Below are 22,120 nucleotides of genomic sequence, written 5' to 3' on the forward strand. Positions count from 1 at the left end.
GACCTCCACCCGATTCTCGGATGAACTTTTCTTAAGCTGGACTCTCTTTTGCTGAAACATTCCTAAAAAAATATTTCACCTTATTCTTCAGCAATTTTATTTCGAGATTTTCCGTTTGGAATATTCTGAGTACAACAATAATCGGTAGTGTAAAGTTCATAAGTTTAATGTAGGTCAGTTAAGGATCCATCAATATTTTGAAATTTTTAAATTGGCGGAATTATTCAAATTGTCAACAAAAAGAAAATATATCTTGATCGACACAAAACCATTAGAAATAACATGTATCTTTTGGAACTGTTTATTGTAAAAATTGTAGAAAAAATCCCAGTCAAATCCTGATGGAATATAACTTCGAATTCTGATTTATTTCTGTCCGAATACCTGCTCAAATCCTTTAATCAATTCCTGCATTTGAGCCGGTATCTTGACAGAAGCCGAACAGGATACTGTGCTGGAAGGAAGAGGAGACTAGTATTGTCAGTAAAAGTCAGGCCGAATTGAAATTGACGATTCCAAACGAGTTAATAATGCATAAATGGAATTAGTTTTACTAAAGCTCCACAGACTTTTGAATAAATAAAGAAAATTCCGTAGATTCCATGAGTTGATTCGTACATCCGGAGAAAAGGCATAAATCGGTAGATCTACGGGAAATTCCACACTCTGTTCTAATCTATATCACAACAAAGCGCTCGAATGTGCAATACAAAGATATGACATACAAAGAAACGGGACCATAATCACAAGACCTCAGATTCTTTTTGGCTTCGCGGACGACGTCAACTCAATTGACGTTGATCACAGAGCAGTGGAAGAGACCTTCGTGCTATTCAAATGGAAGGCTGCGAGAATTTTACTATAAACTCTTACAATACAAAGTACACAGAAGCTGGTAGAGAAATGTTGAAAAATTACTAAACCGTCTTCGTTGTTTTCAACAATGATGGTATAACCTATCCTCGTGGAATGCTTTCATACTTACGTATAGTGCCAGTATAACCAAAAAAATTGTCAATTGTAAGGCACATCTGCGTTCACCCCCTTCAGATGATTTTAAAAAGGGTTGTATTACACTGTGGTAGGAATGGGTTCACACTCATTATCGTAGTTAAGTAGATACCAATCACATCATTTGGGGCACCTCAGATATCAATTAAGCTTAAAGAGAACGTATCTGCATTAGACTGGCAAGAAAAAAGCGAATGTTTGTATACTCAATCGGCCCACACCTGACTCGATTCCCGGTCCCACCATTAGTATCTTCTCAAAGCTTGAACCAAACGGACAAGTATAATCCGATACAAATTTCAAGCATATTGATCCGCTAGACTTGTCCGATTTGGTTCAAATTTGGAATGGACATTGTTGATGGGCCTAGGAAACGACTCAGGGGAATATATTAGATTAGTTAAATCCTACCAGCTAATAGTACATGAATCATAGAAAATTAGATAAAACCTTCTTAATGCATTTCCCGTGTAGCCCGCAGCTTACCTCTCATTTCGTTATCCTCCTGCTTGTGGATGTAATCCTTGAGATAGCAGTCCCCCTGCCCGAGCAGCTCGGTTGCAATCAGCAGCGAAATTGCAAACAATTTCCACCTCCACTGCTCCATCTTGTTACCCATGTTTTCCGCGGTTCACCAGCTCGCACACGCACACACCGAGAGACACAAATACTTCATACACTGCTGTCACGCACGTTGAGCCGATATTCGATTCTTGTCACTGAGTACGCACTCACCGTGGTTCTTTTTTTTTGCGCTAAATCTTGATAGCAATTGCTTGCACCCCGGGGGCAAATCCGACGTCTTAATGGGATACAATATAAAACAATTAAAATTTCAAGAACACGATCTTCGTTTCATTTTCCATTTCACGGTTCGCTCCCCCCACTCGATCGGGCTGTGCGGGTCCCCCGTCAAAAGTCACCCGAAAAAAGACACACTCAAAATATTATTGTTTCTGCTATTTCTGTTCGCTTTTGTTTTATCGCTATTTCGTGGGACTCGCAAAAGAATTTCTACCGCGGTCACGCATTAATTAATCTGCTCCGAAACTTCGGGTCGACCGCAAAAAAGGGGCACTAGATTGGGTGTTTTTTTCCAACTCGTTTACCTCACTCCAATCTCGAAAAACTTCGCAATTGAATTACTAATTAGCCGTGAGCTCTAAATACATTGTATAATAGAAATGTACCACTCGGTTATTGTGTTTGCTGTTTTTTCCGTTTCGTTTTTCAACCGCCTGTTGCCCGAATCCGGTGGTACACAAATGAAGTTGGAGTAACGTGCGGCGGAGAGGCTCTGTTTAGTGTTGTCGTTGCTATCTCGCGATTCGAAAACTCTTTATGAATGAAAATCAGGTTTTTGCTTCTCGCTTCATTCAAATCAGTACTTTGGGCATCAGTGTTCACAACGGTGGCAACCTCTTCTTTGCTCCTTGGCGGATTACGCAAACGCATGCGCCTCACACCAGGTCACTTGTTGATTCCGCAGTTTTTTCTTCCCGTTCAAAGTTAGGCCGATAATGTATCACACCTCAATTCGATCCTTTGAAGTTAATTGCAAAGGCCATTCCTTTGCGCATGTCATTCTGTTTCAATCTCCTCAACCCGATCAAAATGAGGTCTTTCCTCCCAAGAAAATGCTCTCCGATCTTCTAAAACACTCGATCACTATTCACTTAAAAATTCACCATATAAGCGATCGGGAGGATAAATAATTACATGTGTACTGTCGACGGAAATCGAACAGCAAGAGGCACAACCGTCCAAGAAGAAGCCAAAACGCTCCACGCACACCTTAATAAGGTTGAGACCAAGCCCCGCCGTACAGGTCTTGCCCTAACACACCGTGTCGTAGATGAATGGGAAAGAACAGGTAAGTATGATCTTTATTTCTTCTTTGCGTTCACTTCTTTCCTGTAGATAGTGCTGTGAGGCACCGCACACTATTCACACTACACAAACACAATCGAAGACAACGAAAAACTTCAACGCGCGAACGTCGAAAAACTGCTCCGATCTGTTGGGCTTCAGCTGAAGAACCTCTGCAGTTGCAAAAGGAAAACAACAACAAAAATATTCCCAGCGTAAGTGCCGACAAATAAACTCCAACCTGGAAGCCGTCTGATGCTAAACTAAAGTGAACTAAACAAAAGCTGAGCGCAGGTCGATCGTGGCACAGTAAGCGGCTGAGCGAGTAAGGCTTTACACACGCTCTCTCTCTCACTGTCGCTCATTTCCCATTGGATACTGCACTAACTCTCTTTATCTGTCTCTCACGAATCGTCAACTGAATGCAAGGCAAAAAAGCAAACCCATTCTTTGAACAGAGGACCTGGTTGTTGCTGGTTTTCCACGGCCAGAGTTGAATGAAGCATGCGATCGAGGAAAATCGTGCCAAAACAAAAACGGCGAAAAACGTGAGAGTGGTTGATAGACGTGTACCCGTAGTTGAGAGTTTTCTGGGAGAGAGCGAGTTCGAGTGCGTTTCAAGAAAAATGTTGATCAGTTTGGAAGCAATTTACTGGGGGATTGGGAGGGATTTCACTTGATTGATGCTGTGTACTGTTTGATAAACGAATATTACTAATAATTTAACCATTTTTGTTTATATCCCCCCTATATACCCTCCAAAAAATTCAATGTTTATATGGAAGTTTGTATGGAAAATCGGTTAACATTGAAAATAAATTCATAAAAAATCACCTCATCAATCATTTAATCCGAGCACTATTTATTTCTAAAACTATTCTTCTACTGAACACATTCGGGGAACATTGTAAGTTTATGAAAATTCGCTGAGAAAAGTTATTAACTAAAGAAGCAGCCTGACTTCAAAACAAGTGGATTTTATTATTAATCATAGAAAACCCATACGAACTTCCATATAAACTTTGAAATTTTTGGAAGATCCGTAGACACAACCAATTGGTACCAAAATTTGCACAATTACTAAGGGCCATAAAAGGATTCAGTAGAGCCTGGAGCTAGAAGTCAAAAATTGAACCGGTCTATTGCGCAACACTTCATTTTTTAAAGAAATGATGAATATTGAAAGCCTTGACGAGTTGAACAGTTCTAAAAGTCATCATCCCGTAGTATTAATTTAGGATAGTCGGCCAGACAGAATTTTTTCTCTGAAATCTTTATAAGTTAGGGGATAGGTACAGCCAGTGCATTGTAGGGGAACTGGTGGTATGCCTGAACACGTGGGTAAACCCGAGACCCCACGAATTTTCCCAGATATCAAATTTTAAATCATACGATTCTTTTGAGCATTTCGAGACATATCGATACAATATAGGTTCATCAAACGTCAACAAAATAAACAAAACATTTTAAAGCAAAGCTGATGCGCACTATACTAATTTATCTATATTTAATTGATGCACTTTATGGTTTACAGTACAAAAGCTTTGAAAATCACAATTTTTCGCACAATCTGATCTACTTTTCATATCACTATTTGTGTGCGATGAAGATAAGTTTGTGTATTTCGTTACTGTTAATTGAGTATTTAAAAAATGTACACTGTTGTGGTAAGACCGACACGCTGCGCAAGCAACCAGAAGTTCGGATAACACTTAAAAAGCACACTTTAAAGTTCACATAAAGTTCTACGCGAACTTTCAAGCTGCTTAAGCATTATTGGAACTTGAAAGCTGCTTGAACCACTATTAGAGCATAAAACGTATTGCAAAATTACTTAAAACGAGAAGATTATGCAGCTCCCTTATACGAACTTTTGTTTGTTTGGGTGCACAGTGGCGGATCTTCGAACACAAGTCAGACAAAACATAAAAAAAAAGTCATAAGTTAAGCTAATTTTGAGATGCTGAGCTAATTTTTGATGACAAAAGTCATAAAATATTAAATGCATTTTTCCATACAGTGTCATTGAACCTTTCTTATGACTATGATCCCATTTTTATAGATTTTCCTTTACTGTTCACTAATATCAACAATATCATAAAAATGAAGAATACTGCTTTAAGCCCATTGTATAACGTGTTGGTTTACTGTAGATTGTCTAATTATCTTGCACAAAACACCATGCGCTTCCATATATGCAACAAAACATTAAAATCTCCTTAAACACGTTTGTGCACCTAGGCGCAGAACGAGACCATGATATTTGTTCTGGCATCACTGGCAGTTGCACCATTGCACCCGTGTCGAATTGACAGATGCAACAAATTTGTTGTCATGCTGACAGACGACGAAGTGCATCACGAATGTAGTGCGAGGGAACTGTCAGACAACATAAGTAAACAAACAACATAAGAAGGAAAGTAGGATAGAAAAACACCATTTTGAAAGTGATAGTAGTAGAATAGTAAAATACGTTGGAATAAGAAATTAGAAGTTGTGAGCAAGGAAATTATTCGGATAGTGGATAGATTAAAGATTAAGCTGTACTAAGATCCAGAATACGTAAGTTTGTGAAACAATATAAAGCAGTGAATTAAAGCAACAAATTTATGACTAGATACGCGGAGGCAAACACTGGACAAATACGAACGGTACAGTTGAGATTATCAATTCCGAGATAAAACGAAGTAAGTGAACGTACAAATTAAATTGGCCACAGAACGTGAATTCTCGAAGAAGCGGGATGCTATTCGGAAACAGTTCGACGACAGCATTAATAAGGTCAACGCATTGAAGGGCCAATATGGAGCTGTCAGCGGTGCTTCTGCCTCCAAAACGGAACAGAAGGTGGATGACTGGATGCTGGATTATCGCGGAGCATATCCAAAGCCAGGATATCTGCAGACGGAAGATAAACTCGCGTGTCCGAAGAAGGTGCCGTTAGATAAGTCGTTCACCATCGAAGCCGGCCAATTCGAGCGAAGTAACGAAGATGTGAGTGACGGTGAAGTTTCGGAGGTCCCGCCGAGTAGATGCAGTCGAAGCAACTTTCAAAGGTGCGGAGATGGAAACGGGTCGGGGTGTATCGTGAGTCGTATTACAAGAGATCAGCTAGCTGCTCGCAAAGCGGTCTCTCAGAACCTTCCCAAATTTAAAGGGGAAGCAGAAGTTTGGCCGTTGTTTATCAGCAGTTTCGAGTACACGACTACAGCTTGCGGATTCTCAAACCTCGAGAATTTGAAGCGTTTGCAGGACTGTCTACAGGGTGACGCACTTGAGGCGGTCAGGAGTCGGCTAGTGCTACCGGACTCTGTTCCGGATGTGATCAGGGATCTTCGAAATCTGTTCGGAAAACCGGAGAAGCTGCTCAGAACGTTGCTGTCGAAGGTGAGGAACGCGCCGTCACCGAGAGCTGATCGATTGGAGACGTTCATCAGCTTCGGGATAACGGTGAAGCAGTTATGCGACCACCTTGAAGCGTCAGGACTTTGTGACCACCTAAACAATCCGATGCTGGTGCAGGAGTTAGTTGACAAGTTGCCACCGAGCTACAAACTGGATTGGGTCCGGTATAAGCGAGGGAAGGTGGACAGTCCGTTGCGAATGTTCACGAACTTCACAAATGACATCGTTTCGGATGTGTCGGAGGTGACGGAGTTCTCGACATTGTCGCTAAGCGAGCGTGAGCCTTCGCGAATGGGGAAAGGAAATTCCCGAAAGAAGGAGTTTGTACATCTCCATGACGCGGACCAGGTTTCTGATGAAATTCAAAGAGAGACAGTAACTAAGCCGTGCTGGATCTGTAAACGAGCGGATCATCTCATCAGGTGCTGTGAGGAGTTTAAGCGGATGAACATTGCCGCCAGGTTGAGAGAGGTTGAGCGACAAAACCTGTGTGGTCTTTGTTTGAACAAGCACGGAAACAGCAGATGCACCTCGAAGATTCGATGCTTCATGCAAAATTGTCGTGGAGGCCATCATCCACTTTTGCATCGAGTGGAGGAATCGGTGCGGCTGCAGAAGGTAGAATGCAATGCTACCGAAAAGGCAGATAGTGCGGTTATTTTCCGTATGATGCCGGTGACGCTTTACGTGGGCAAACGACAGTTCGATACTACTGCGTTCTTCGACGAAGGGTCGTCGGCTACGTTGGTAGATGATCTGGTGGCCAGGCGGCTGAAAGCAGAAGGTACTCTAGAGCCGTTGATAGTGACGTGGACGGGCAATATCAACCGCTTTGAGAACGATTCGAGGAAGGTCGAACTGATGATGTCGGCGAAGGGTTCGAAGGAGAAGTTTCCGCTGTTCAACACTCGAACGGTATCAGAGTTGGTGCTGCCGAAGCAGAACGTGCGATTCGCAGATGTGGTAAAAAAATATTCCCATCTTGCAGGCGTTCCGGTGAGAGATTACCCATCGGGAAAGCCGAGAATCCTACTCGGGCTAGACAACGTCGACTTATTTGCGCCGTTGGAGTCGCGGGTCGGTAAGCCAAACGAACCGATTGCCGTGCGGTCGAAGATTGGCTGGACAGTGTATGGTTCGGAGAACCGAAGACCGAGTGCGTACACCTACCTGAATCTGCACTCGATCGTTCCAGCAAGCAATAAAGGTCTCCATGACATGATGCGAGAGCAATACATGCTAGATGAGACAGCGATTGCGACGTTCGCTGTACCGGAGCCCGTGGAGGAGAAAAGAGCTCGAGAGATGCTTGAGACAACGACGAAGCGAGTGGGTGATCGCTTCGAAACGGGGTTGCTGTGGCGTGAGGACGCACGACGATTCCCTGACAGCTATCCGATGGCTGTACGCCGGATGAAGGCTCTGGACCGTAAGCTGAACAGGAATTCAGACTTGAAGAAAAACGTGTGCCAGCAGATCGAGGACTATCAAGTCAAACACTACGCGCACAAGGCGAGTGAAGCCGAACTGAAGGGTACGCCACAAACCGCTGTGTGGTATCTACCGCTGAACGTCGTAGTGAATCCGAAGAAGCCGAGTAAGGTGCGCTTGGTTTGGGATGCTGCAGCATCAGTGAACGGAGTCACTCTTAACTCAGAGTTACTCAAAGGTCCGGATATGCTAGTTCCGCTTCCCAGAGTAATCTGCAATTTTCGGGAACGGCCAGTAGCATTCGGTGGTGACATTCAAGAAATGTACCATCAGATCCGGATCAGACCTGAGGATAGGCAAGCGCAACGGTTTTTGTTCCGAGCGAACAGTGAGGAAGCTCCGCAGGTGTACGTTATGGACGTTGCCACCTTTGGTTCCACGTGTTCGCCCTGCTCAGCTCAATTTGTGAAGAACTTGGATGCAGCAGATTTCTCGGAGAAGTACCCTGAAGCAGTAGAAGCCATCGTGAAGCGACACTACGTAGATGACTACTACGACAGCGTGGATACTATCGAAGAAGCGATCCAGCGAGCCAGTGAGGTGAGGTACATCCATTCGTGTGGAGGATTTCGGATCAGAAACTGGGTGTCGAACTCTGCTAGATTTCTCGAACAAATAGGAGAAAGGAGTGTCGATTCCGCAGTGCATTTCAACTGGGACAAGAACACCGAATACGAGCGTGTGCTAGGCGTCGTTTGGGACCCGGTTGGAGACGAGTTCCGTTTTGCGACCGAATGGAAAGCAGAGTACAACAAGGTTTTCCTAGAGGAAAAACGCCCGACGAAAAGAATTGTTCTGAGTATTGTGATGGCGCAATTCGATCTAGCAGGATTTCTTGCTCCAGTTACAATTCTCGGGAAAATGCTGGTTCAGGATCTGTGGCGGACAGGCTGCGACTGGGATGACGCAATCGTTGAGCTGTCGTTCAGGAAGTGGTTGCGGCGGACCAACATTCTCGCAGACGTGCCAGTGTTTAAGCTACCTCGAAGCTATTTCGGAACTGCGAGATCAGATGAGGTCGAAGAAGTCCAGCTTCACATCTTTGCTGATGCCAGCGAGACGGCGTACGGATGTGTGGCATACTTCCGTGCAATCGTACGGGGTAAAGTGGTGTGTTCGCTAGTGATGAGTCGAGCGAAGGTAGCACCGTTGAAGCAGCTGTCGATTCCGCGGATAGAACTCCTGGCAGCGGTTCTTGCGGCAAGGCTGGCACGAACGATCGAGCAGAATCACAACTTCACGATCAGTAGAGTGGTGTTCTGGATTGACGCAGAAGTGGTGCTGTCCTGGATTCGGTCGGATCAGCGCCGCTACAAGCAATTTGTTGGTTTTCGCATTGGCGAAATTCTTAGTTTGACTAAACTGACAGATTGGCGATGGGTTCCGACGAGATTGAACGTGGCGGATCTGGTAACCAAATGGGGTAAAGATCTGGAGATACACCCCAACAGCCCGTGGGTACGTGGGCAACAATTTTTGTACGACAGTGTGGAAAAGTGGCCGAAGAGAGAATTACCTCCAGCTAACACTACGGAGGAGCTTCGGGTTCACTTGATGCTGCACGACGTGCAAGTTGCACAGGCTATCGTGGACGCCAATCGCTTTTCTAAGTGGACAGTGCTGGTGAGGACGATGGCGTGCGTAATCCGGTTCGTGTCGAACTGTAGACGAAAGAGCAAAAAACTGCCGATTGAGACGCTAAAAGCAACGAGCAGACAGAGCAGTGTACTACAACCGACGGCAGCTGCGTCAGTACGTGTGGCGCTACAGCAAAGTGAGTACGAGAAGGCGGAACTATGGCTGATGAAGATGGCACAGGCGGAGTGTTTCATCGATGAGTTGAAGGTACTGGTCAGGAATAAGGATCGGCCGGTGAGCCAATGGCTGTCGATCGAGAAGTCCAGTGCACTCTACAAACTTACTCCGCTGATTGACGAAAACGGGCTGATTCGAATGGAGGGGAGAGCAGAGAAAGCAGAGTTGCTGTCATTCGATCTACGTTTTCCAACGATCCTGCCACATCAGCATAAAATCACGCAGCTGATTGTTCAGCATTACCACGAGAAGAGCGGTCACGGATATCGACAGGCGGTGAAGAACGAGCTGAAGCAGTTGTTCTACATTTCGCAGCTTGACGCAGTAGTCCGGAAGGTGTCGTCGTCTTGCGTATGGTGTAAGGTCCATCGAAGTCGGCCTCGAGTTCCACGAATGGCTCCGCTACCAGTGCAGCGGTTAACACCGAATCTTCGTCCCTTTAGTTACACAGGTGTGGATTATTTGGGCCCATTTGCTGTTACTGTAGGACGCCGAACGGAGAAGAGATGGGTCGCATTGTTCACCTGCTTGGCAACCCGCGCGGTGCACCTGGAGGTGGCTCACGAACTGACTACGCAGTCGTGCTTGATGGCGATTCACCGGTTCATTGGTCGGCGAGGTTGGACGATGGAGTTTCTGTCCGACAATGGGACGAACTTCCTAGGAGCCAGTAAGGAACTGGAAGGAGTTGTTCGAGAAATAGGAGAAGATTGTGCGGATCAGCTGACTAGCGCGAGAACGAAGTGGACGTTCAACCCCCCTTTGGCTCCTCACATGGGAGGAGTATGGGAGCGTCTCGTTCGGTCGGTTAAGGAGGCATTCGTGGCGCTTGATGATGGGAGACGGTTGACGGACGAAATTTTGCAGACAGTAGTGGTGGAAGCGGAAGACATGATCAATTCTCGCCCGCTAACGTACGTGTCTCAAGAGTGTGACGAAGCGGAGGCACTCACTCCAAACCACTTTTTGCGGGGACTCTCCCCAAATCAGCCTAGCGTGAATCTTCCCCCACCTCATCCAGCAGCAGCACTTCGAGACGCGTTCCAGCGATCGCAGCAGTTGGCCAGCATTTTGTGGGAACGTTGGGTCAAGGAGTACATTCCTTCGCTAAACCAGAGGACAAAGTGGTTTGGTGAGTCGAGACCATTAAGAATAGGAGACTTAGTTTATGTGGTAGAAGGTAGCAACCGGAAGTGCTGGATCCGCGGGGTGATAGAGGAGGTCATCGTGTCCGGTGATGGACGAATTCGGCAGGCCTGGGTACGCACCAACAGTCGACGATATAGGCGAGCAACAGCAAAACTAGCCGTGATGGAGTTTGGTAACTCTGAACCGGATGCGAGCTCCGGTACAGGGTTACGGGCCGGGGAATGTTCTGGCATCACTGGCAGTTGCACCATTGCACCCGTGTCGAATTGACAGATGCAACAAATTTGTTGTCATGCTGACAGACGACGAAGTGCATCACGAATGTAGTGCGAGGGAACTGTCAGACAACATAAGTAAACAAACAACATAAGAAGGAAAGTAGGATAGAAAAACACCATTTTGAAAGTGATAGTAGTAGAATAGTAAAATACGTTGGAATAAGAAATTAGAAGTTGTGAGCAAGGAAATTATTCGGATAGTGGATGGATTAAAGATTAAGCTGTACTAAGATCCAGAATACGTAAGTTTGTGAAACAATATAAAGCAGTGAATTAAAGCAACAAATTTATGACTAGATACGCGGAGGCAAACACTGGACAAATACGAACGGTACAGTTGAGATTATCAATTCCGAGATAAAACGAAGTAAGTGAACGTACAAATTAATTACTAAAACCGATAAAATGAAAAATGTGAATATTAAATTGTAGATAAATTGCGATAGACAGCGATAGAGGAAGGAAAAGAGGAAGCTGTAAAGTAAGGAGAACAAACAATTGTGAGTAAGACAAATAATCGATTATTTACGGTAAATTAAAATAAAGTTATTTAGTTTGATCTGCACAGTAAAAAAAGGCGGATTTTCAAAAATCTTGTTTTCGCCTGCCGTCCGAACAATATTCGAAAAGTAGAGGTACGTTCTCATAGAATGTGTACAATGTGACCGTTCCGAAATGTTTCTCGCATGTTTGTACAGAATAAATTAGTGAAAAAAGTATTTTTGATCTGATTACCTCAAACATAACTAAACAAAAAGTCATAGTTCCAAGCAAATTTAGCGAATATATTATTATCGCTAACCAAGTTCTATCATTCCCCTACACAATGAAACTAGTTGTGCTAAAATCGGATCAAAATCAAAAGAGCAACATGCATTTGAAGAGAACAGAGCAATTGTGGCTTCGGAAATTAAAATCATTAAAAAGTCCGGACATTGCTACATTTAAATTGATGTTAAAAATCGAATTCTTAATTAATGATCATAAAATTTTGAATATATATCATTCAATACATGTGCATTTTAGAAAAATATATAAAATATGAATATTTCAAACATAAATTTTTGAGGTTTTGTCCGGCCTCCAGCCATTGTGCGCATCATTGTCAATGTTCCAGATTTATCTGGAATCTTCCAGATTTTTTCCAACTGAACAGACATTCTTTCAAGCCAGATATTTCGTCAGATTTATTAAATTTTGCCAGATTTTTCCAGATATTCTGAATTTTACGTTACACCTAGCGAGGTTACCATTATGCCAGATTTATCTCTAACAACCAAAGTTGTTTTAAGCTTCCAGCCAACAGCGAAATCTCCTATTCTATCAGATATTTAAATTATAGAGGTTGTAACAACCAAATCCTGGTCATATTCCATTAGTACACGCAAAATGGATGCAAAATTTCGATGACTTTGAGGTCATCGTCAAGTTAAAGATTTTGCCAGACAGATTTAGTTGAACTGCCAGATTTTCTTCAAAAATACTGGCAACCCAGACTGTGCGCTGTTCAGATGGTTGGGTTCATTTTTAATTCAATACGAACAACTGGGAATGTTTGTGATGTTCAATTACACTATTATTACACCATGTTTATAATAGGAATGTACGAAATCCAGTTTGTTTTTCACTTAATTCTTCTCAGTATTGACATAAACCGACAAAAAATTAAAAATCGAATTGAGCATGATTCATAGTTATATTAAAAAACGAAACGAAAAAGTATAACCTAATATGATATTTTGGAATGAATTGAAGAACAATTTTCATCTACTGTCGGATTATTGATCAACTGAGCTCCGAAAAATCATAACACGAATCGAATAAATAACTACGATGCGTACGTTACTTCTAAGTGTATAAATCCTAGTAACATGGGATGCATTCTTCTGGCAGAACTGATCTCACTGCTTACAATGGCTTCATAAGTGGTAATAAAGCTCGAAAAGGTTACTTGAGGAAAATCATAACATTATATAATCAAAACGTTAAACATTATTTTTTCATAACGCATTCGAGTGCTCGCTTCCTCTTGATACGCGATAAAACTCCAGAAAGCATGCATTCGCATCACACATACTCATATACACATAATTACACTTTATCACACATACACAATACATTTTCAATGGACAAAATGGACGAAAATAATGTTCAAAAGGGTGTCGCTCTTGCACCTTTGGGGTGTTGGTCTTTCCCGTAGCGTTTTTAATCCATTCATGCCCATGTTGTTTGTGGACAACAACGTTTTTAAACAGCTGTAACTTTTGATTGAGGCGAGATTTGCTCGCAAAAACAAGTAACGCTCATTAATGTGATTATTGCCTTTAATTTGAGTATTAACAGTTACAACGATCAGCTCTAAAACTGAAGTTATTGCAATTAGTCTGATTGGATTCCGATGGAGCAGGGCTGCCAGGGACAGTTTAGGTTGACGACGGAAAATGATTTTTTCATATATCTTCGTTATGGTGCAATATTATTAAAAACTGATAAAACTTATCAATTTAGACTGTCATTGGCTACGTTTTACACATAATTGGACTATTGTAGTTATTCTAGGAGAATTGTATTAAGCATTAGAAGACAACAATTGACCAGCTTCTAGCACAGCCATGGAAGCACCTATCTTTATGAAAATAGGCTTTTCGTGTTTCTTGCCCCAACCATTTTCAAGGAAAAATAGTTATGAAACTCTACATTCACTAGAAAAAAGTTGGGCATGAAAGGGTTAAAATGTCATTTTTTCTATTTTATGGTAACAAATAATTTTTAATGAATCGAATTTTTTGAAACGCTGAAAACATTATATCTTGCTAACAACAATCTATACAAGGATTATGCACAGAATATTCAATTTTAGGAGCATTGTGGAATTTTAGAAAAATAATTGCGCTCAAGGGGTTATATACAAAGTTGGAACTCAAAAAATCGAAAAAAAGTTATTGAATATTCTGAAAGTACATACTTTTGAAAATATCTGTGCGAAATTTCATCCAGATCGGAGTACTAGATTTCAAACTACAACCGTTCGCAGCGCACTGGTTCTTCCGCGTATGAAGTAAACACAAAACTTTAAATGCAATTATCTCGGAACTTAGTTGTTTAAAAAGTACCGTTGCGGTGAACGTGATATCGCAAAACTATTCATCCAATTTTCATTATTTTTTTTAAGTGTTTGTACTTACATTCTCGTGTACTTGAACGGTTCCTTTTTCATCCAAAAAAATTGATTCTTTGCCATGAATTTTTGTTTAAAATTTTGAACACCATGAAACTCAATTTTTTGGTTAACATGTTTTATCTGCAGGAAAAAAAATTATTGGAAAACTGATCCGTATTCAAGTACACCACAATACATTTTGCTTCAATAATCTTTTTACTTTTTTCATTTCAGTTGAGCGGTTCGGCTTGGAAAGCGCTCACCGCAAACCTCTGCCAAAAAAAAACTCGCTACGGGGGATGGGCCATGACTCCGCCAACCTTCAGTATTTTTGTTAAATTCAACTTGTTTTTTCGAACTTTGATAGCACTACCAACGAGCTGTCTTTTGCTTTTTCAAAAAAAAAAATTGCATAAAACGCTTAAAAAAATCACAAACTTAGCTCAATTTTTAGCCACAATTTTGTGTATAACCCCTTAAGGTGTCGGTCTTGCCCCCGGTTCCCCTACGTTTATACACGGATACGAAAAACTACCAAAAGTTGAGCTCTTTTGACTCAATCTCGAGGTATCGTGGAATAAGGTAAAATTTGGTAAACCGTGTTGCAGGCAGTTTCACTTTAACCACGGTAAAAACCACAACTCATTGACAGATTTTTTATACTCAAACTTGAGTTAAATATGCCTAAATTTAAGTTGTATCTACGTATTTTTAAGTATACCTCAAACAACTCAAAAGTATCTTATTCCATGGAAGGTCTCGACTGAGTCGAATCTCTCTCTTTGTTTTTGACAAGACTAATAAGGGACCATTCATAAATTACGTAACGCAAAAATTGCCCAAAATTCACTCCCCCTCCCCCTACGTAACAAATTTTTCCATCCCTCCCTCCCCTGTTACGTAACTAATTCCGAGAAAGAAATTTTTTCTTCGATGAAAACATGTTACGTAACGATCTAGTTAACACCCCCTCCCCCCTATGTCACAACTTGTCACAACTTGTCGTACCCCCTCCCCCCCCCTAAAAGCGTTACGTAATTTATGAATGGTCCCTAATTGCGAAAGCGACGCAAAACTCAAAACTACCTAAATTTAAGTTAAAAGAACTTATTCTGTGGATTGTTTTATTTTCCGTGTATAAAGTAAGTGCGTTCCAAAGACGATGCTTTAAATATAAAGACACGCGGAGAAAAAAAAAACAATGAGTTTGGCTGCACGGTTTACCAAGTTGTTTTGTTTGCTAGTTTTGGCAACCAGGAGGTTTGTGTAAGCAGCGAGTGACTTTAATGCTTGACGAATTACTTTTGAGAAATATTGCGCACTTCCCACCAACCTGGACTCCGCACTTTCAAGTGATAGAGATGGTACTTTTATAGACAGATCAGTCGAACTAACCAGTCTATGAGAAGAATTTAATAGAAGAGTAGTAAGTGCGCAGTGCGGTTAGAATCCAGTTTTTAGTGCCACAAACAATATTTCGCAAAACACTCAATCATCCAACTCGAAAACGTATTGATTCACGTAACTGAGCCTCTGTAAATGTTTTTCGTTGCACTAGAGAGGATATATCGAAAATATAGTTGATGAGTAATAGCGATATTGTCGCACAGTTGGCACTTTGCTGATGCCATTCAAAATTAATATTTATGACGAATAGGGTAACCAACCTAATTTGGACTCCTACACATTTTGGACCCTGTTAATGTATTTGCCTCCTACACTGCCAAGTTTCTCTGAATTTGTTTGGTTTGATGCAGCAATTGCATTCCTTGGGTTGTCTATTAAGTTTCAATATCATTAGTTCATTTCTAATTGTTTAAAATTAAACAGAATCCACAGTTTTCAAAAATATCACCGAAAACGTTTCATGTTTCAACGATAGCCAACCGGTTGAAATGATACATTTTCAAATTGGATTTAAATGTACAATTATAATATTTTTTATCGATTTAATTAGTTTGTCTGATTTGGTGTTATGCATGTTACGTGTTTGAAAAGGTTTCTTCGTAAGGTTTTATCTAAAAAATCTTAAAGAAATGATGTCCACAATATGTCTTAAAAAAATGATGTCAACTTATTTTGGACACCCTTCGATTTTCTTTCTTGACAGCTATTTGTTTATCGAGTTAGAATAATCAAAAAGTGAAAAATTTCGTAACAGTAGGTCGCCTGCTCTTTTTGGTCAAATTATTTAAAAATGTTTAAACCAATGGATGTCGATAATCAAACGATTGAGGAACATTTCATTGAAGACCATAATATGACCAAAGAGACATCTGAAATCCATGTTGAAGAACATTTGTAGTTCGAATTTGTTGAATTCGACGAGCTATATGTTGACAAATCTAAGAGACATATCACAGTTAAATAATGATAATAAGAGTGTGCTTGCTGAATTCCTAGAATCGCCTGAAACACTCACACGAACATCACGACTCAAGCGACGTAGTCCTGCTGTTTTAACATTGCGCCGAACAGTTGAATACCACAAGGCGAAAACTGAAGAAAAAAGGAAAGTAAAGGAAGAGAAACAAAGAAAAACTGAGCTTAGAAAGAAAAACAAGAAACCACCACGTGAACAAAAGAATTAAAAATTAATATTTAGTACAAGAAGATTCCTGACGAACTTTGAACCTTGATTTATCATCCGCTTGAGGATGTTACTCCATAACACTGCTACAGATGAATTGTTACACGAAATATTTTATTGTTAACTCTGTTGCATAACATTTAATGCTGCTTTGTTAAGTCTGCAGTAACCTAATTGTACCGAAAGTTTTTCTATTTCTCAAAATGATAGAACTAAAAAATATACCCTCATGCAATCAGCCTTCCATATAAAGATTAATGTACCATTTTTGATTGACAGTCACTGATTTGCTTATGTTCTTCTTTCATGCATTAAATATATTGCAAAGAGAACGAGTCAGTAGGTCAGTTTAGTAGAAAAAAACTTCACTGTTTCCAAAGTATATACAGTCACATTCAGTGTGTCCAAAATATGCTTGGAACACTGTCCAAATTAGTGTGGAAGGGTCCGAAATGTTAAAAATTCATGCTGTGAAGAAATGTCATTTTCGAGTTTATGTCAATGTATAAAACATCCATTGACAGTTTTCTTTCAAGGACAGTAATTATGGAGCAGACTCGTGCATGTATTGCATTAAAAAACATAGGCAAGCAAATATTTTTTGACGTTCACGTAATTTCACTTCCTCTAGGGGTCCAAACTTGGTTGGTTACCCTAGCTGTTTAAAAACATTGTTGTCCACAAACAACATGGGCATGAATGGGTTAAAGGGTTGTAGAGAAATATAAGTTTGGAACTCCATAAACGACAGAAAAATAGCTAGGCATATAAGGGTTAAAGACTAATTTTTCAACCATTCATTTCAACTTGCGGTATTGACATAAACGTTAAAAGATTCTAGAGAAATAAAAATGCTATTAAGTGGATCTTAACTGGCTGGTGCTAAATAATCATGAAATAATATGAATTATTTTGATTTATCATATGTACCAATGAAGTGCTTGGTTCCCGGCCACGCCCTTAAAATCTGATATTCCAATTAAATTTAGCCTCTGTTACTGTTACTGTTAGTTACACGGAAAGAAAAAAAACCTATCACTTCGTCCTCACATAGAACTATTGTGAATCCCCGAGGTCCGCATTGGACAATGCTTAATCGTTCGTAAAGTAAAAGTCCCAAAACACCCTTATAAGCATTAAAAAAACATAGGCAAGCAATTTTTTTTGACGTTCACGTAATTTTACTTCCTCTAGGGGTCCAAAATTGGTTGGTTACCCTATCACTTTAATAGGAGAAAGCTAGTCGGTAAGTTTAAAATGTTGACTTTGCATCTACCAGTTATATAAAATGAGGGACTAGACAATCGATCAATGGTTTGTAATGTTTAAAATGCGTTTAAATTTACTCGTACTTTATTTGTATGTTATTTAGTATGCATGTATATAAACTCTTCGTGTGTAAACATAATTATATGCATTTCTTTATATTTCAATCTCAGTACTCCCCACAAGTTTCTTCCTAAATCCGCCATATGTGTTTAAATTGCTCGTTTGGAACCGTTGTTTTGGGTTCGATTGGAAGTTTCGGTTTCAGTCTTCGCGCATCTCTATGCAATCATCTCTGGGTGTCCAAAACGTCAAATAAGTCAATTGGCATCACAGGTGTGCACATTTTTTTCTGTGTGTGAGTGCGGTTGTCATTTTCCTTTGATGAAGCCGAAAAAACAAAAGGATATGAAGAAGAAAAGCACAAACAAATGACGTAGTGGGCCTTTCTGTTGCCATAAGTTTTGTTTCGGTTCGGTCATAGTTAATATAATCGGTTTTTTTCAGGTAAAAAGTGTTCCAATCGATAGATTCGAGGTTAAGTTCGGCCTTTTCTCACTTTTCATCGTGCGCCAAGGAATCAGGATGCTCGTTCGGATGTTTATGTTTACTTCTAGGGCCCCGGCCGCCATGCTTAATTTTGCAAGTATAATACTAATACACCCAAAAGTATTAAATGTTCCCACCTTTCTCTCCTTCTTGAATTGGCATCATATAACTTTTCATGCCACAAAGTTGGTAACGCTCATTCACACACCATTACTAGTGTTCGCCGCTAGATGACACTACTTAATCATAACGTGGAGGTTAGTGGCGCAAAAAGAAATTTCAGCGCAGTCTTATTGTTTTGTCCGTAGCTGTATATGTACAGTTGAATAGATAACTTAGAATCCACTTCATAAAAAGAGATACAAACAGCACTTACCTTTTCTGGAAATGAAAAAAAATAAGTGAAATAAAACTTCATCAATTTTTTATCCTTTGTTTACCTTTATTATCTTTACCGTTATTCTTAATGTTTTGTAACATAATGAAAAATCCAAAAACCAATAAATCCATTTGCTTCTAGCTTAGCAGTGAATTGTATATTCTGTCGTTTTTCATTTACTTTCACAATTTAACACATTTGCTTATTTGCTTACTGTGACACCGCTCGGCTATATGACACTTTTTTTTGCTTCTTTTGTTTGCTTTCTTAGATTCTCGTATGTGTACTTCCTTCCTAAGGATAGTTTTAGATTAAGTAATATTATCATAAAAAGTTTCATATGTCGCGTTCTGCATCAGAGGCCTGTATTGTGTTTCGTTAGAGCAGTTCAGCTCAAGCAAGGTCGGGCCTCTCTCTGTGTGTGTGTGTGGTTTCAAAACAATATTCCGTCCCGTCAGCATGTTCGATTGGTCAAAAATCAATGCACAAGCGATTCGGTTTCGGTCCATTTGGCGACCCAGGTTACGAATATAAATTATAACCGGTTGTTCGACGGTCCTTTTACAGTTTGATAAAATACTAAATCAGGTGTCAATTAGCTTAACTAGGACCACAAAATGGCATTAACAACATTGATTGGGCACAAACAGATCGGAAAGTTTTGTTCTGGGCTGCTTGTGTTTTTTTTTCTTTTGTTTTGCTTGTTCTGTCCTTGGTTTGAATATTTATAATTCCGTCAGGCACTCAAGTGAAAAATTTATTGTGTGGTACCCTTTCATGCAGGTATTGTTTCGATTTCTAAACATTGTTTTTTTCGAAGATGCATGCGCAAATAAGTTGCATTGGTTCTGCGAATCTGCGGAGATGTTTTCAACTTAAATTTGGCTTCTAAATACATCGGTTGGCAACATATGGCATAACATTGAACTGTCAGTACTAAATGTTGTGAAATCAAACAGGTTCTAAGCCTAAACTTGTCGGTAGTATTTAAAAAAAAGGGATCTATTGCTAATAGCTGCTTATATAACCTGTCTATATTTACGTTTAGTATGTATGAAACTTCTACATTACTCGTCAGCTTTCAAGGAAAGTAGCTACCTGAAGCACGGTAGTTATCTATAATTTGCTTCCTGTTGGTACACACTACGGCAATAATTCTCGCTCACCAGTGGGTGGAGAGGGATTCAAGCTCGAAATGACACTAGATTCAATGCTTGAAGTTTAAACCAAGCCATGACGGATTTCATCTACTTTTGACAGTTCAGCTGTCCTTACCGTGTTAGAGGGGGTCAATGATTAACAGTTTGCTTTCGGGGGTATTTTTATGGCCCATATAAATATGCCTGTCACTACATAAACATGCAAAGTCTACAAATTTTTGTTTAGTTCAATAAGCAATGTAGCGTTCTGGTTTGATTAAGGTTTGTCCTTATACTATTTTTTTTTTGTTTCAATTCAGCAGCATTTACATGTACATAGTCGTTCCGAACAGTGCAACGTTGGGTGTTCGTTCGGTTTATTTTTGTTTAAACCGCCATATTATCATTGTTGAACATATAAATAGATTAGAACTAAGTAGTATGACAGTACATCAATAAATTATCGGAAAATATCACGTTTACCAAACTATTGATCTAGATTTATTTGCAGGATTAAATGAGACAAATAAATTATTGTACAAATTAATGGAATAGTTTCAAACTATTTTTCTTTTCAATTAAAACTTAACCAATCTCATATTGAAAAGTTAAAGTAAAATCTTTGTTCCACTTTAATAAACCTGCTAGTTCTTATCTATTACGCTTGTTCAGCACTAACTAATTAACAATTGTTCAGCTTTATAGGAAATGTATCTCCTGTTTTCACCGTGATTCTTTCATCATCGGTTCTTCGCGATTCACTCGTTTAAATGCAAATTACTCGTTTTTGTTTTAGGCAGAAACCAAAGTTAAAGCCTTTTTTTTTTTTCAAAATACGCATCAAAACAAATGAGCCGATCTAACAAATTAACAACTATTTGAACATATATTTTGTAGGTTTGATTTAGTCTAAGTACGATGATGGTTTCCGGTTTACTCGAATGGCAGTTTAGTCAGACACTAAATAGTACATATAGTAGGACATATAAGTACAGGATTTTTGTTTATTGCTGGTTACAAAACACACTGGGCGCGTATGGTAATTGAACAGGGTGTAACATCACTAACTTTTGGTTTTGTTTTTTTTCGATTTCACGTCACGAGTGTCGCGGTAAACAATAGTTACTGTTTTCTTTTGGAGATAATCGTTTTATTTCCTATTAGTTAAGCAGATATTTCGTTAATTAACCCGGTTCTTGATGACATATTTTGATCAAATATTATTGGAGGAGGTGCCTTCATCAGTGAGCGTGTCCATTATCGATTCAAAGTTGAAGCAATTTGCATTTAACTGTGGCTTTTGAAGTGCCTCTTCTGCTGATAAGTGTGTTCGTGAGATTCGCCATTTTATAATAACATTTGTGTTTGTTGGTTTGTGTCGTGTTTAGTTTTATAGATATGCATCTTGCTTAACAGATCTATCAATCTGTTTTTCAACATCAAGTTTAACTTGCTTTATTCATTCTTTCTATTTATAAACTCAGCCTATCAAGCAACCCGTCGGAATATGGTGATCGTATTCTTTAATTTCCATATGATAAGTCGAAATATTCCTTTTTAATTTATTTTTGATAAGTTTACTAACATCTTTCTTCTTATTGCTGCTTTTAAAGCTCATCTGATCTATTTCGTCGCTGAGGGGGTGAAACGAAATAACTGCCTTGCCTTTAGATTCGAAAAACTAACAACTCGTATTGTGCTGGTCACATGCCCCGGGGTAGTAATTCAGTGGCCAAAAAAAAATACTTCTGCTAGGTAACTCTAATTCATCTTGGTACCTCTATTCATCCCACCCATTTGAACACATTAATTGTAACAGTGTCTACTATCTCTATTCAAAGCATTAGCATAAATGGTAGGATGAATAAGAATGCGTAGTACTCGACTTTTAACTTAGCTCAAGGGCAAGTATTTTGCATTTTCCAGGCCAGATTTTTCATTGTATTACTTCTTTCGAAGTAAAGATGTAGAAACCTATTTAAGTGCAATCCAGTGACAGTTATCCGAGTTATCAACGAA

The 22,120-nt window shown here is 40.0% G+C and overlaps 1 protein-coding gene across 1 annotated transcript; it reads left to right on the forward strand.

The window, feature by feature from the left end:
- Nucleotides 1–5,739: 5,739 nt before the first annotated feature.
- On the forward strand, nucleotides 5,740–11,626 carry LOC131679539 (uncharacterized). Its single transcript, XM_058960279.1, has 2 exons — nucleotides 5,740–11,260; nucleotides 11,316–11,626. Exon 1 carries the CDS (start codon nucleotides 5,740–5,742, stop codon nucleotides 11,008–11,010), a length of 5,271 nt encoding a protein of 1,756 aa, XP_058816262.1. The 3' UTR covers nucleotides 11,011–11,260; nucleotides 11,316–11,626.
- The last annotated feature ends 10,494 nt before the right edge of the window (nucleotides 11,627–22,120 follow it).

The sequence above is a fragment of the Topomyia yanbarensis genome, chromosome 2 (assembly GCF_030247195.1).
Source record: "Topomyia yanbarensis strain Yona2022 chromosome 2, ASM3024719v1, whole genome shotgun sequence".
Lineage (NCBI taxonomy): Eukaryota > Metazoa > Arthropoda > Insecta > Diptera > Culicidae > Topomyia > Topomyia yanbarensis.

Bases quoted from the DNA above. Each gene is read 5' to 3' on its own strand.
- LOC131679539 (XM_058960279.1), top strand. From the start codon at position 5,740: ATGCTGGATTATCGCGGAGCATATCCAAAGCCAGGATATCTGCAGACG.